General features: G+C 37.9%; 1 protein-coding gene across 1 annotated transcript in view; it reads left to right on the top strand.

Moving 5' to 3' along the window:
- The window catches only part of DNAAF6 (dynein axonemal assembly factor 6), a 42,713-nt gene that overhangs the window by 17,689 nt on the left and 10,503 nt on the right, over positions 1-14,521 (top strand). The window contains exon 4 of the mRNA XM_003414813.3: positions 1,002-1,098. Within this exon, the coding sequence (XP_003414861.1) occupies positions 1,002-1,098 (97 nt within the window). The remainder of the gene's footprint in view (positions 1-1,001; positions 1,099-14,521) is intronic.

A 14,521-nucleotide genomic window follows, 5' to 3' on the forward strand; every position in this document is an offset into this window, starting at 1 on the left:
GAAAAGTGCTCCATTTCAAATAGCTACTTATTGTTAGTCCTGTTCAAACTCAGAGAAATCCCTTTTGTTGTTCTTGGGCATTCCTATTTGCAAATGGTCAGAAGTTCAATCTAGTCCTTTAGTCTTCCTGCCCAGAGATTTACCATTTGTTCATTAGGGTACAATCAAAGGGAAAAAACAATTTTTGCTTATTTCATTCCATCTGAAGAGATAAGGGTAAGTTATGGCTGGGTGCTTCTAAAAACTATTGTATCCCTAAGGGCCCAAATTTGGGAGGAAGAAAAGATTTGTGAATTGATATGTATGTACTAAAATACCAGAAAATTTTTTCATTGAACTAAGAATTCTATAGGACTAGAGTCTAAATTCTGTAGTGTAGCTGTGCTGGCTGCATTACCAGTCTTCTACTGTAGAATTTTAGAGGACGAAAAGAGCATAGAGATCATTTAGTTCAAACGCCTCTTCCCTCATAAATTGTATAAATATGGAAGCTGAGACCCTATGAGTTTGTGATTTGCCCACGGTCGCACAGTTAATGACAGAAACACTAGTAAAACTCAATTTCCTGACTCTGCTCTGTGGCTTAAATTTAGCAGAGGAGGGTTTCTATCCATCAAACTCTGGACTATGAGTCCAGTATTTTTCTGAGCCATCGTTTTCCAGGAAAGGACCTTTCTTTTTACTTCTACTTTTAATCTTTATTAGAATTTCCCTTGATCCAGTTTATTTGTGTAGTTCTAAAACAGCTAAGCTTTATTTGAGGCAACTAGTATATATGAAATAAATAAAACCCTACTTTTCAAGTGTTTGGTATTTTTTTTTACTAAATTTCTAGACTTCTTTTATGTTTTGCTATGTACCTGAAAACAACAAACGCTTTATGTAGTACTTTTGTTTTTTTTGTAATAGCAATAATAGCATGTCCTCATAAGTTCTAGTCTTTTCTGTGACAGAAAATTGCTCTTCCATTTCAATCTCTATTATTATTGACTTTTCTTCAGATATGAGATTATATTCAAACAGCAGGTGGGAACTGAGGATATTTTCCTAGGATTGACCAGAAAGGATTCTTCTACAGCATGTTGTGAGGATCTTGTGGTAAGCCTGTCTCCTCCCCCGCATTTTCTGTGAGACCATTATAGCTAAATTGAATGAATGTTGTGTACATAATGCTGTAGGCAAGGCTGTAGACTCTTTAAAAATAATGATTGCTATATTTCAGGTACTAGGGGAGTAATGAGCAAGACCATTTAAAACTGGTAAACATTTACAGACATGTGATAAACTAAGTTTACATGTGTGGATGAGATTTACAAATAAACACAATAGAATTATATGACACAATACAGGATTTCTAGTCCTATTAAAACTGCCCAATCCACTCAGGCTGAATCTTTTTCATCCTAGTCCCGTACATGCCATACGATTGGTTTTTAACTGATGAGTTGACAGGCAGTCAGAATGAAATATTTTCTTTCCTGAACCTGTCTTATTTCTGTATCTCTTTTAATGGCTCAACTTGCATTGGGGGACTTAAAAAGGGATTTTCTTCTTAATTTTTGGCCCTGAATTTGTGATTTAAAATACGAAGAAGACATCTAAAAAGTTACTTGACTCCTTTATCTGAATGACACTACAGAATGTTGGACAGTATCCTTGCCAAGACAGTGTTTCATATGATAATCGTAGCAATACCTATAATGTCAATTATACTACCTTACTTTTTCTCGTTTGATCCTCATAGTGATCTTGTGGGAAAGTCTGGGGTTACCTAGCCTAGACAGTGGAATGAGACTCATTTTGGCAGCATACGCAAGTACTTCTGGTATTGGAAATTCCTTTTTTGAGATCAGGGGCTATACTTCCACCATTGTCCCCCCTCTTACAATACTCTACATTATAGAGTAGTAAAGTATTTATAAAACCACCACTTGCCATCAGTTCCAACTCATGGCGACCCCATATGTGTCAGAGTAGAACTGTGCTCTATGGGGTTTTCAGTGGCTGATTTTTCAGAAGTAGATTGTCAGGTCTTTCTTCTGAGGCATCTCTGGGTCAACTGGAACCTCCAACCTTTAGGTTAACAATCGAGCAAGTTAACCATTTGTACCTCCCAGTGACTTCAAGGTGTTCATAGGAGATATTTAATATATTTTCCTTAAGCAAATAGTAATGGAATCTTTCTTTTGCATGAACTTCAGGATTTCTTTTATTAGCAAAATCTAAGATAGTCAATTGAATCAAGTAACATAATGGGAATAGTGACCTTAAGTACCTCAGGAGACTTTTCTAACTCTAATGAGTTAAGGTTTCAAGTGGTCTTGAAGTAATCAGCTCCCAGGGTTTTATCAGTAATATCAATTGATCAAATTCCTCTCTCTTAACCTACCATAAAATTATGTTTCTGATATTGTTGAAAATTGCTCTAAACTCTAGAGAAATTCTAGACCCTAAATAAATAAAACTGTTGTGGGCCTTTCCATTTCTCTCCTGCAAATTGCTACTAGTTTTATTAATAAAGGTATCCTGAATGAAGAATCTTGGAAACTAAATCACACCTCAGGATAGAAATATACAGTTTACCTAAAACTCAACAAGTATATGCGGCAGAAGAGTTAATCCCTCCCTCTAATGAATTTATAATTGATTGAGGAGACAAAACTGACATAAATGAACTCATTTTATTGTTAACAGTTCTAAGTACACTAGGAGTTCAGAAGGCTTGGATAAGTGCCAGATGAATGAAATGAAATAAAATTTGCTGGTCCTGTGGCACTTTACCACACAATTAATTTGTACATTTAAGGTAGTAGTGTGCCTTTTTTTTTTTTGGCATACTTTTCTTTTTCTCTTTCTTTCCATTTCTTCATTTGTTCATTCATTAAATACTTGGTGACTACTACTACATATCAGGTACTGCCCTAACTACTAAAAAAAAAAAAGAAGCAGTTAATCGCCCTCAAGGAATTTAAGAAGATGGACCCCTAACAAATCATTGCAATTTGGCATGGTAAGCACATATTTAGAGGCATATAGCAAGTACACGGTGACATAAGGCAGAAAGGGATGAACTCCGATTGGGTGGATAGGATTTCTACAGTGAGCAACAGGGGAAGGGAGGGCATTCCACGCAGAGGCAAGAAGATAAGGAAATGTATCCAGGCATGATATAGCGTGGTATATTGAGTAAGGGGTGAGTATAACGAGAATAAAGAATAAGTATGGATAGTGGTGTGCTATTAAACTAGCTCTGAAAAAATAAAAAAAGAAAGCTTTTTATCTTGATTTTATCCTGAAGGCATATTAATGTTGATATCTGCTGCCATTGCTTAACCCCATTGTTAAGACTCAGGCTAAAGAGGTTGTTGACCCATATCAAGTATTTCTTGCTCAAATTTATAAGCTTATTATTCCTGTTTATTATGTGGCATTTTCTTAAATCTAAGACACAATCAAATTGTAAATGTGCCATTTATTTAATAACAACTTTTGGGGGAAAATTAGGCACTCTACTATGTTAAATGTATACATTAATTGTGTAGTGCATCCCAGTATCAGAAACATTAAAATATGGGGGAAATTAAACCTTTGAATTGGCGAAATATGATATTGGGTCTTGGACCTGGTCCATATCTAACAATCCAATCCAGAGACTTTAAGGAAATCCCTACTTAAGCTATGGAAGGTAATAGGAGTACAGAGATCAATTTGTTTAATTGCAAGGAGGGATTTGGGGTTTAAATATGCACAAGGGATAAACTTTGACTGAAAACACAATAAAATAGTATTTAAAAACAAAGTGCACAAGGAATCATCCTTTCCCCTACCCTCCTCAGACTCCAAATACAAAAGCAAGATTTGTGAGTCCTAAATCAAAGTGAAAGTGCCCTGGTGGCACAACAGTTAAGCACTTGGCTCCTAACTGAGAGGTTAACAGTTTGAACCCACCCAGCGGCTCCTCCGGAGAAAGACCTGGTGATCTGCTCCTGTAAAGATTACAGCCAAGAAAACCCTGTGGGGCGGTTCTACTCTGTCATATAGGGTTGCTATGAATTGAAATCAACTCAACGGCACCCAACAACAACAAAAAATCAAAGCTGTGTTCCGAAACAGAATTCTGAGTTAGAAACATGTATGAGCAAACCTTCCATTCTTTCCCTCTAACCCCAAACAAAAAAGCCCCATTACCCAAATTCTGCCTGCTTTATTATCCTTTGCTGTTCTGCCTTTGACTTTGTAGCTGCCAAGCTTGTTGTTGTTGAGTGTTGTCGAGCTGATTCCAACTCATAGTGACTCCATGTGACAGAGCAGAACTACCCCATAGGGATTTCTTGGCTGTAATCTTTTATGGAAGCAGATCACCGGATTTTTCTCCTGCAGAGCTGCCAAGCTACCCTTGCCTTAATCTCACTATTAAGATAGAGTGTATTTAGAGATAGAGCCAGGCCAGTAGTTTATAATTTGTTTTTAAGCAGAAAAACCTTTTTTTTAAAAAAAATTCTATGAGAAAGCCCAATATATAAAACCTTTAAAAGTACCACTGTCTTCATTGAAAGGGTATTGCCACCCATGAGGCAGCTCCTAAGAGAACAACTTGGGCTGCTGGGAACATGATTTGATAGATGCTGATCTAGCGTCCCCTCCTTAACTACAGTTGAGAAACTAAGGTCAAGCTTACAAGGCTTCAAATATTTATATAAATTAACAGAAGAATAATAAGAGAGCCAAAGGACTTCTTCTTCCTAGGTCACACACACACACACACACAAGCACACACACACACACACATATACATACATATATATATACTGTTTTTTAAAACCTCCTGGGTAGGAGACCGCTATCTTGTTTTATTTCATTTTATTTTTCCTTTCTTCCTCTCTATACTCTCCATCCCTCCCTACAAGGCTCCTGCTCTAATGGGTTTGATATAGATCCTTAAATACATATGTATTGATGTTTGCAATGATTTTTAAAAATTCAACAAGTGTTTTCTGAACACTTAACTATGTGCCAGATACTAGATCTATAGTGTTGAACAAAGTAGGCAAGGTTCTTCTTCTCTCAAGGAGCTTACTGCCAAGAAATCAAGGAGTCTCTAAGAAAATAGTACAGTGGCAGCTGTTAGGTGGGCTTACTGTACTTTCATAGATTTATCCAATAAGGAAACAATGAGCCCAAATGGATACAGTTTATTACTTACACAGACGGCATAAGCAAGATCAGCATGGTGTCAGCTCCCTGTGTCCCTTTGCCCACAGGACAAACAAACAAAAAACCTATTACATTGAACGAAGGGGCTAGGTGACAGGCAATGTGCACAGTAGGCAACTCTGTCAAAGAACCAGCTCTAAGACTGCACCTGTATCTGTACCCAAGGGGAGCAAAGTGGAAAGTCCTATACTTTACTGCAACCAGGGAGTTGGATGAGAAACTGCCTTGTGGCAGCCTCCCACTAGACAGAGAGCCTTTCACAAAGTAGAGAGGAAGATAAGAAATGGCCTTGAGGCAGCTCCTCACAAGACTGCCTATCTTCCCATGTTCTGGGAGAATTACAGGACCTTCTGCTAAGAGCTAGGTCAGACTGCGGCTGAGCCTTGCCTACATGAATATGTGCAAGGTCACCAGAATGCCATAGTGGAGCAAGTTCCCTACATATACACTCTATGAATAAAAGCTTTTATCCCAATTGTTTTCACTTAATATCATATCATGATTATAACAAACATGTACGTAGTGCTTACTATGTGTCAAGCATTTCTCTAAGAACTTTATCCGTAGTAACTCAGTAATCCCCACCCCAGCCCTATGAAACAGGTGCTATTATTATTATTATTTTACAAATGAGATTGCTGAAGTATAGAGAGATTACACACCGCTTAAATTTACACAGTTAGAATGTGGCAGATCTGCAATTTGAACCCAGGCTATTTGAATTTGATAGAAAGTATATGCAAAATGATTTGAGCTCAAAGAAGAGAAAGTCCCAGCAGACTTCACAACAGAGATGGCATTTGACTGGGATATTTGAAGGACAGATAATAGCTTGCCCAGCTGAAAAGAGCAAAAAAGCTGTCCAAGCAGAGTGAATAGCATAAGTAAAGGCATAGTGCTGTGAAATCATATGGTGTGTTTTGAGAACTATTTGTGATGTTCTTAGAGCCCCAGAATGTACTAGAGTGAAGTAATAGAAGATAAAACAGAATAGGTGGCTTAGAGCTAGTTGTGAAAGCCCTTTAATGTTATACCATGAAATTTGGACTTTATTTTGTAGGAATTAGAGTTACTAAAATTTTAAAGCAGGTGAGTTAAATGACTAGATGCATATGTCAGAACAGCAACTCTAGCGGCAGTGTGAAGATTGCATTTGATTGTAGTTATGGTGAGTGATATGTATGAGTTTGGGAGACTGATGGTAGAAGAACCAGTTGGTAGACATTGCACTAGTCCTGGAGAGAGAAGTAAGAGCCTGGACTGTGGCAGTGGGGCTAACCAAAAAACCAAAAGCCAAACCCAGTGCCGTCGAATCAATTCCAAATCATAGCGACCCTATAGGACAGAGTAGAACTGCCCCATAGAGTTTCCAGGGAGCACCTGGTGGATTCGAACTGCCGACCCTTTGGTTAGCAGCCGTAGCCCTTAACCACTAAGCCACCAGGGTGGGCTAGAGAGAAGAAAATGACTTTAATAGTCATTTTGGAGGTAGCATCACTAGGACTTAGAAACTGGTAAAATGAATGGGTGACTAGGTGAATGGTGATGACATTAATCAAGCTATGGGAATATAAAGTGGTTTATCTTTGGATGGCAGACTTAGTGATGGTTTTTATTTTTGCTCATCTGAATTTTCCATATTTTTTACAATTACCGTTTTTGGAATGAGAGTAAGCAACCAAAGGGTGGTTTTGTTTGTGTGTTTGAAGGGGGTGAGAGGCGTGGAATGCAAAAAGAAGACAACAAAGTTATAGGAAAAATATGTTAAGTTTTGGTTATTTTGAGTTTGAAATGCCTGTTGGAAATCTTGTTGGAAGTGTCCAGTCGACTGTTAGAAATACAAACCTCTGTGTAACTCAAGAAGAAGAACAAGACTGGAGATTATTTTCAGAGTTGATGGTGTTTGCTGTCTTCAGGAGTTAGAATATACCACCACAGAGTGCTGGCTTTGCATTAGACTTGAAATGAAATGAAACTGATTTTCAGTGGTGTGGTGGGGAGGGGGTGTTAGAGGAATGTTAGGAAACTTTCAGGAGTGGTACTCACTTGGGATAGAGTAGGTGGCCCTTGGGATGGGGCCAATAATCAGAGACAGAGTTCAAACAGAAGCATTGTAAATCCCCAATCCAGTTCCAGACTGGGTATTAAAAACCAAAAGGAGCTGGATCGGTGAAGTAAGGTTGAGATTGTGGCATGGCTTTAGAGATACAAATAAAGATGATGTGGAAGTCGAGAATCTGTCACAGAAATAGGGTAGGAGGGAAATGGAGACCAGCCTACCTCTAAAAAACAGGACCGATTGAGGTACTAGACCTCTTGGGTACCAACTGGAGAAGGTGGAAAATGAACTCCAGGTATCGCGGATATGTCGGAAGACAGCCTGGATTCCCCATAAGACTCTTTGTGGCAGGAAGTGGGATGGGTGCAGTGGGAAAGCAGGTCAGATTCCTATGTTCCTCCATAGGTGTTGAACAGCAAACCATCTCTCAAATCTAGAAATGAATGGACTATTGATATATTGCCAAATGGCTCATCATTTGTTCTAGGAGAGGGGAAGAGCAGCCTGCAGATAGCTTGATAGATCTGTTGAGCTAGAATGGATACATAATATTTTGATGCTCCTGCTTTGATGGATCTGTATTGATAAGGAAACTTTCTGAAGTGACCTAAAAAACAAGCCATTAAACCTGATTTTTTTTATCATCACCTCACCCCTGAAACTTACCCATTCTTTTTTTCCCCCCTTGTGCACTTTATGTACTTTTTTCTTTTTCTTAAATTTGTGGTAAATATATAGGTAACAAAACATCTGGCATTTCTACAATCTTCACAGGTATAGTTCAGTGACATTAATTATATTCACCGTGTTGTTCAACCATCACCCTCAACCACTCCTGAATTTTTCTATTACCCTTAACAGAAGCTTGGTGCTCCCTAAGCATTGTATCTTTCTTCCTCCTCCCTCTCACCTGCCCTTGGTAACCATTAATAAACCTTGATCTCTATACACTTGCCTATTCTAGATATTTCATATAAGTGGGATCATACAATATTTGACTTATGTCACTCAGCATAATGTTTTCAAGGTTCATCCATGTTGTAGTGTGTATCAGAACTTCATTTCTCTATGACTCCTTACCTCATTCTTAAATCTCACTGAGAATGGGGTAAGAGTCAAGGATGGGATAGGGTCAGTCACCATCTGGCAGACACAACCAGGGGTCACATTTTATCATAGGTATGAATCTCAACTGGTTTGTTTTTTTTCTGTACATCTCAGAAAGGGCTATCAATCATTCAGAGCGAAGTGTCTGCTCGTCCTCTGGGAATTCACTTGTTTCTTGAACGGTCTGATTCTCAAATCCTGATTTCTCCCTTAGGTTACAGCAGTCATATTTATTCACTTTTAATGAATAAATAGATTTGACTGCGTGATAATAGAATGGATTCTCTGTTCCATTTAAAATTCTAGAGGATGTATACCTAGTTTTTTTGGTAGTATTTCCGATTATGCTAACTGTATTCGATCAGTTATATATCAGACTGTGTGGCAGGGAGAAGGATATTTGAGCTGTAGTGTGATTCCTCATTATCAGCTCCAGGCAGCATAGTAAACCTTCCATTAAATGTCTAGTAGTTCTCTCGGTAATACGCATACATTTATAGGGAATATCATAACACACTCACAATGATGGTGGTGGTAGGGAATGGATACCCCCTTAAAAGCTAATCTAATTGTGTAGACTTTTTTCTGACTAAAAGTAATATACATTTAAAATTGTAAACAATACCAAAATTAATAGAGTTGAAAATAAAAGTTCCCCCCAATATAAAAGAGAGAGAGAGTTAGTTAGAATTAGTTTGAGATAGGCTAAGAGTTAGAGATGGAATAAAGGTAAATGTCTCTTATATATATAACTTGGTAATAAAAATCAGTAATTTTGTATTTTGATGATATCATTTTGAGAAGGTTTCATCAAAGTATCTGAATCACAAGGTCTGGCATCCTTAAGGGAGCTGGCAGGAACTTCTGAATCCATGTAAGCAGATTCACAGATTGACCCTGGTAAGCACCCATATTTGAGGGATCTCCAAAGGAAGACAAGCTTGAGTAGGATATTCAGAGACAGGGGGAAACCATAAAAGTATCTACTGCTGTAAAGAGGTAAAGCAGGATTAGGATGCCAAAGGAAGATTTGTCAATTAAGAAGTCTTTGGTGACCTCTGGAAGAGAGCAGCTTCAGTGGTGTGGTGGAATTTAATGCCAAATTGAAGAAAACTGAGAAATGAATAGAAAGTGAGGAGGAGAAGGCAGAAAATATAGATTATTCTCTGAGGCAGTTTGACAGTGAAGGAGAAGAGAGAGGGGAGATGGTTGTTGGGAAGAGGCAGGGCTTAGGGGAGTTAGAGGAGTTTGTTTTGTTTTGTTTTAGGATCAGGGATTTAAGTATGCTTTCAGCTGATGACAAAAACCTATTCAGCTGATGACAAAGGCTTATTCATTTATTCATGTAATATTTATCGAGTGCTTACTGGGTGTCACCAAGTAATGATGAACAAACAATAAGAAAGGTCCCTAAGGGACTTTTAGAAATGGGTGGAGGCATTTTCGGTTGTCGCAGTGATTGCAGGATGTTATTGGCATTTCGTACTCTTAGTACTCAAGAACTAGGGGTACTTTAAATCCTGCAATAAAAAGATCAGTCCTGAACAATGAAGGATTGTCTTCCACAAAATGCCAGAAGTTCTCCTTCCTAGTTTAGAAACACTAATTAGTGTGTGACCACTTAGCAGCAGTCCATCCAGTTGGACTACTCTTTCCTTCTTTTTTATCTTTAATAACCCCACTCTGTACTGGTTTTCTTCCAAAATCACTGGCCACTCCTCATCTCCTTTGCTCCAAAATCACTGGCTTTTCCTCGTCTGCCTAGAATTCCCTAGGAATTACCTGTGTCTTTTTTTAAATCTATTTTCTTTCTATCTAGTCCCATGGCTTTAAATACCATTTATCTCTCTAGTCCTGACCTCTCCCATGAGCTTCAGATTTGTTACTGCTTACTTGGCATCTCCCACTTGTTTAATAGACACCTCAAACCTAACATGCCTGTCTGAAACCAAACTCTTAGTTGTCTTCTGCAAACCTCTTTCTCATCCATCTTCCTCATCTCAGTAAATGGTAACAAAATTGCCATTTTGCTCAAGCTAAAAACCTAAATCATCCTTCATTCCTCTCCATTCTATGTGACATTCAATCCGTCAGCAAGTCTTATTAGTGCTATCCTCAAAATATATTCTAAATCCATCTAATTTTCATTAACATCACAACCACTGTCCTGGCCAATCCACCATCAACTCTCACCTGGACCATTAGGATTCCCTCCTGATGCATCTCTATCCTTTGAAATCTTGCTTCCCAATAGCCTTTTCCATACAGTGGCCAGAGAGATTCATATTAAAAGTAAAAGAAAATCATGACACTTCTTTGTTCAGAACCCTTAACTGACTTCCTATTGCATTAGAATAAAATCCAAACTCTTTGTCTTGACCTACTAGGGCCTATATGATCTGGCCTCTACCTACTCTTTCAGTTTCTTCTGATATCACATTTTCTTCCTTGTTCACTATGTTCTAGCCACCCTGGCCTTCCTTCTGATCCTTCAATATACTAAGTTATTTTCTGACTCCTTTCTATTCATTCTACCTAGAATATTCTTCCCTCAGATAATGGTGATTTTACCTCCTCCTTTCTAGTAATGTCACCTCTTATTTCTTTCTTGTCTTGACTGCATCACTTAGTACCTCCAGAACTGTGTTAGGTAATAGTGGTGAATACTGGGCATTATTTATCACTTTAATTAGAGTTCTTCTAGTGTTTTCTCATTGAGCCTGATATTGGCTTTTGGGTTATTAAGGAAGTATTCACCTATTCTAATTTTATTAAGAACTCTAAGTAAGAACGGATGATGAATTTGATCAAATGCCTATTTAACATTTGTGGAGATCACATGATTTTTTAAATTTGATATATAAACTTGGTAAATTATATTAACAGATTTCTTAATACTGAACCATCTTTACACTTATTCATTCATTCGACCAATATTTATTGAGTGCTACGATGTGCTATGCACTGCTGTAAGCACTGAGGATACTGTAGTAAACAAAGCAGACAAAAATCACTGCCATCACTGAGCATACATTTTAGTGGAAGAGACAGACAATAAACAAAATAAGTACATAAATTTTATTGTATATTAAAAAACAAAACCAAACCTGTTGCCATCAAGTTGATTCCGACTCATAGTGACCCAATAGGACAGAGTAGAACTGCCCCATAGGATTTCCAAGGAGCAGCTGGTGCATTCAAACTGCTGACCTTTTGGTTAGCAGCCAAGTTCTTAATCACTGTGCCACTACGGCTCCTATTGTATACTAACCAAAAACCAAACCCAGTGCTGTCGAGTCGATTCCGACTCATAGTGACCCTGTAAGACAGAGTAGAACTGCCCCGTAGAGTTTCCAAGGAACGCCTGGCATATTTGAACTGCCAACCCTTTGGTTAGCAGCCGTAGCACTTAACCACTACACAACCAGGGTTTCCTATTGTATACTAGAAAGTGAAAAATTCTATGAAGGAAAAAAGAGCAGGGAAAAGTGATAGAAAGTACTAGGGTTGGTGGCAGCTGCAATTTTAAATGGTGTGGTCAGGGAAGGCCTCACTGGGAAGTAATATTTGATCAAAGACTAGAAGGAGATGAGGAAGTGAGGCTAAGATGTTGGAAAGACTATCTAAGTATATATTTAAATCACTAAGATTTAAGACAGGAGTTAATGTTAGAAAGATCAATAGTGAACGAGGAACTAGTCATAGAGAAATTGGAGGGAGTGACCCAGGAATTGGTCAATGATTGCAACAAGGAGGTTAATTGGGTGGCATCGTGTGAGGACATGAGATTAAAAAAAAAAAAAAGTTGGAGGGAAAGGGCAGGCCCAGTAATATGAGGGCGATAAGAGAAAAAAAGACACAAATTTGAGAAGATTGTAAGGGAAGCAGTGTCATCAGGCGAGATCCAGGTTTCAGTTAGACTAATTAGTTGAAGAGAATCTTCAGAGAAGAGGCTTAGGATATAAGGAATGATATTTGATGAGTATCAAAGGGCCTAATAGAAAGGTTTCATTTCAGGAACTGGTGAGGGGTGGAAAATTGGCACATAATAGGAGATATGAAGATCCATTTGGGAATTAGTGGGTGATATGGGATAACTTCTTGTAGTTATTGACTAAAAGAATAAGGAATATTGATAAAAAGAATAATGAATTTAGTTTAGTGGCCTCAAGACAGATAGTGATCGTGAGACTGTGAATTTTTTGGAGTAGAGTGCTTATCAGTGGAGGTATGAAGGCCAGTGGATGAATACTCTTAAAACTCCAGAGTGAGCTGGGCTTACTCTTGATGTTTGTGGGGGAAGAGAGTCACATTTCTTTAATCTTGTAAGACAGGCATAACAATATAGTAATGGAATGTTTTGAAATGATAACATTATAGAAAATTTATCCATTAATTTTAAAAGATTATCTCTTAGATTTGTGCCCTAGTTTTGGAGAATGTATACCTCTACATTTTTATTCTTCAGAGGTAAATATTTATATAATTTCAAAGTAGGTTTCCATCACCTTTAATTTTGTTCAGTTTCCTACAGATTATCATTGCTCATAAAAGTTTCTATAAAATGCTTAGTATGGCTGCAATGGAAAAAAAATCTCACAAAGTTACATAATAAGAAATCAAATCATTGAGGCAATTCGGAATGAGACTTACCTAAACTTTCTCTGTTAATCAAAATTTCCCAATGTTGTTAAGTTTTAAATGGAAATTCAAGTAGTCTCAACTTCTTTCCTAAGAATCAGATGTATTGGAGGTGGTTGCTATATTCCTGTCAAATACATTTTTTACAATATCTAGAACTCATGAATTAAACAAGAATATCTCCCAAAGTGTCAGCCCAAACCCTTCTGTATATCTCAAGCTTCACTGCAATTTCAGTAAATAGTGAAAACTGGCCAAGTTACATGTAATATCTGTTTCACTTATGCTCCTGTTCTGGTAGTCACGAAGTGACAGTTCAAGAGGAAACCTAGAATGGATAGCCTACATGGAACACTGCTATTTGGACTTCTCATATCAACTTTTAAACATCTTGTAATACGATCATGGACACTATCTGAAGAGCTGGGGAGCCTGTATTAATCACTTATAGATTATAAGAATGTGATCTCTTCAGGAACCATCTTGTCATATAAACCTATCACAAGAACACGAAAGGAAAGAGGAGATTTAAAACTCAAAATGACAATCCCACAATAATGATCCCCCTCAAAGGCTTTGGTATATTAAGCCAATTCCATTACAACACACAAAGGAGAATAAACAAAGGACCCTGGAAACAATTTGGAAGCAATTTACCCTACCTTTATTTCTCTCCAGGAAAGCCCCAGACTGAATACCCAGAGACTAACCAAGTAGTTTTAGCTACTTGCCTGAAGACAAGCTGAAAGTGAAAAAGAAGAGATCTCATAAACCTTAAATTAGTGACTTTTTCCTGTTACTTTTTATTTACAAGGCCAAAAGGCAGAGGTTTAAACTAAAGTTAGTGACGGGTATTGTGGTAGCCGGCCTCTCAAGATGGCCTCCAATGATCCTCACATCCTGATATCCTTACCTTTGTGTAGTCCCCTTCCACACTGAATAGCACTCACCTGTGTAACCAATAGGATACCACAGAAATGAAAGAGTGTAATTTCTGAAGCTAGGTTAAAAAAAAGACATTGTTGTTTCTGCCTTGCCCTTCTGGATCATTCATTCTGGGGAGAAGACAACTGCTGTGTCATGAGAATACTCAAGCAATCCTATGGAAAAGTTCATGTGGTGAAGGACTGAGGCCTCTTGCCTGTAGCCATGTCAATGAGCCATCTTGGATGCAGATCCTGAGGCCCTAGTCAAGCCTTCAGATGTCTGTAGCCCCAGTCAATATCTTGACTAAAATGATAGATAGTAAGCTAGAACCATCTAGCTAAGCTGCTCCCAAATTTTTGGCCCATGGAAACTGTATAATATAAATGTTTGTTGTTGTTTTGAGCCATAAATTTAGGGGGTAATTCTTTACGCAGCAATAGATAAATAATAAGCAATAGATTACTAATATGTGACACAACTAGAGTTCAAACCCAATTTTGATTCCAAAGGTGGAGCTCCCAAAAAGTTGAAAGTTTTCCATGAAAAATTTGGCAGTTTTTCTTAGTTTACCTA

The sequence above is a fragment of the Loxodonta africana genome, chromosome X (assembly GCF_030014295.1).
Source record: "Loxodonta africana isolate mLoxAfr1 chromosome X, mLoxAfr1.hap2, whole genome shotgun sequence".
NCBI classification, from domain to species: domain Eukaryota; kingdom Metazoa; phylum Chordata; class Mammalia; order Proboscidea; family Elephantidae; genus Loxodonta; species Loxodonta africana.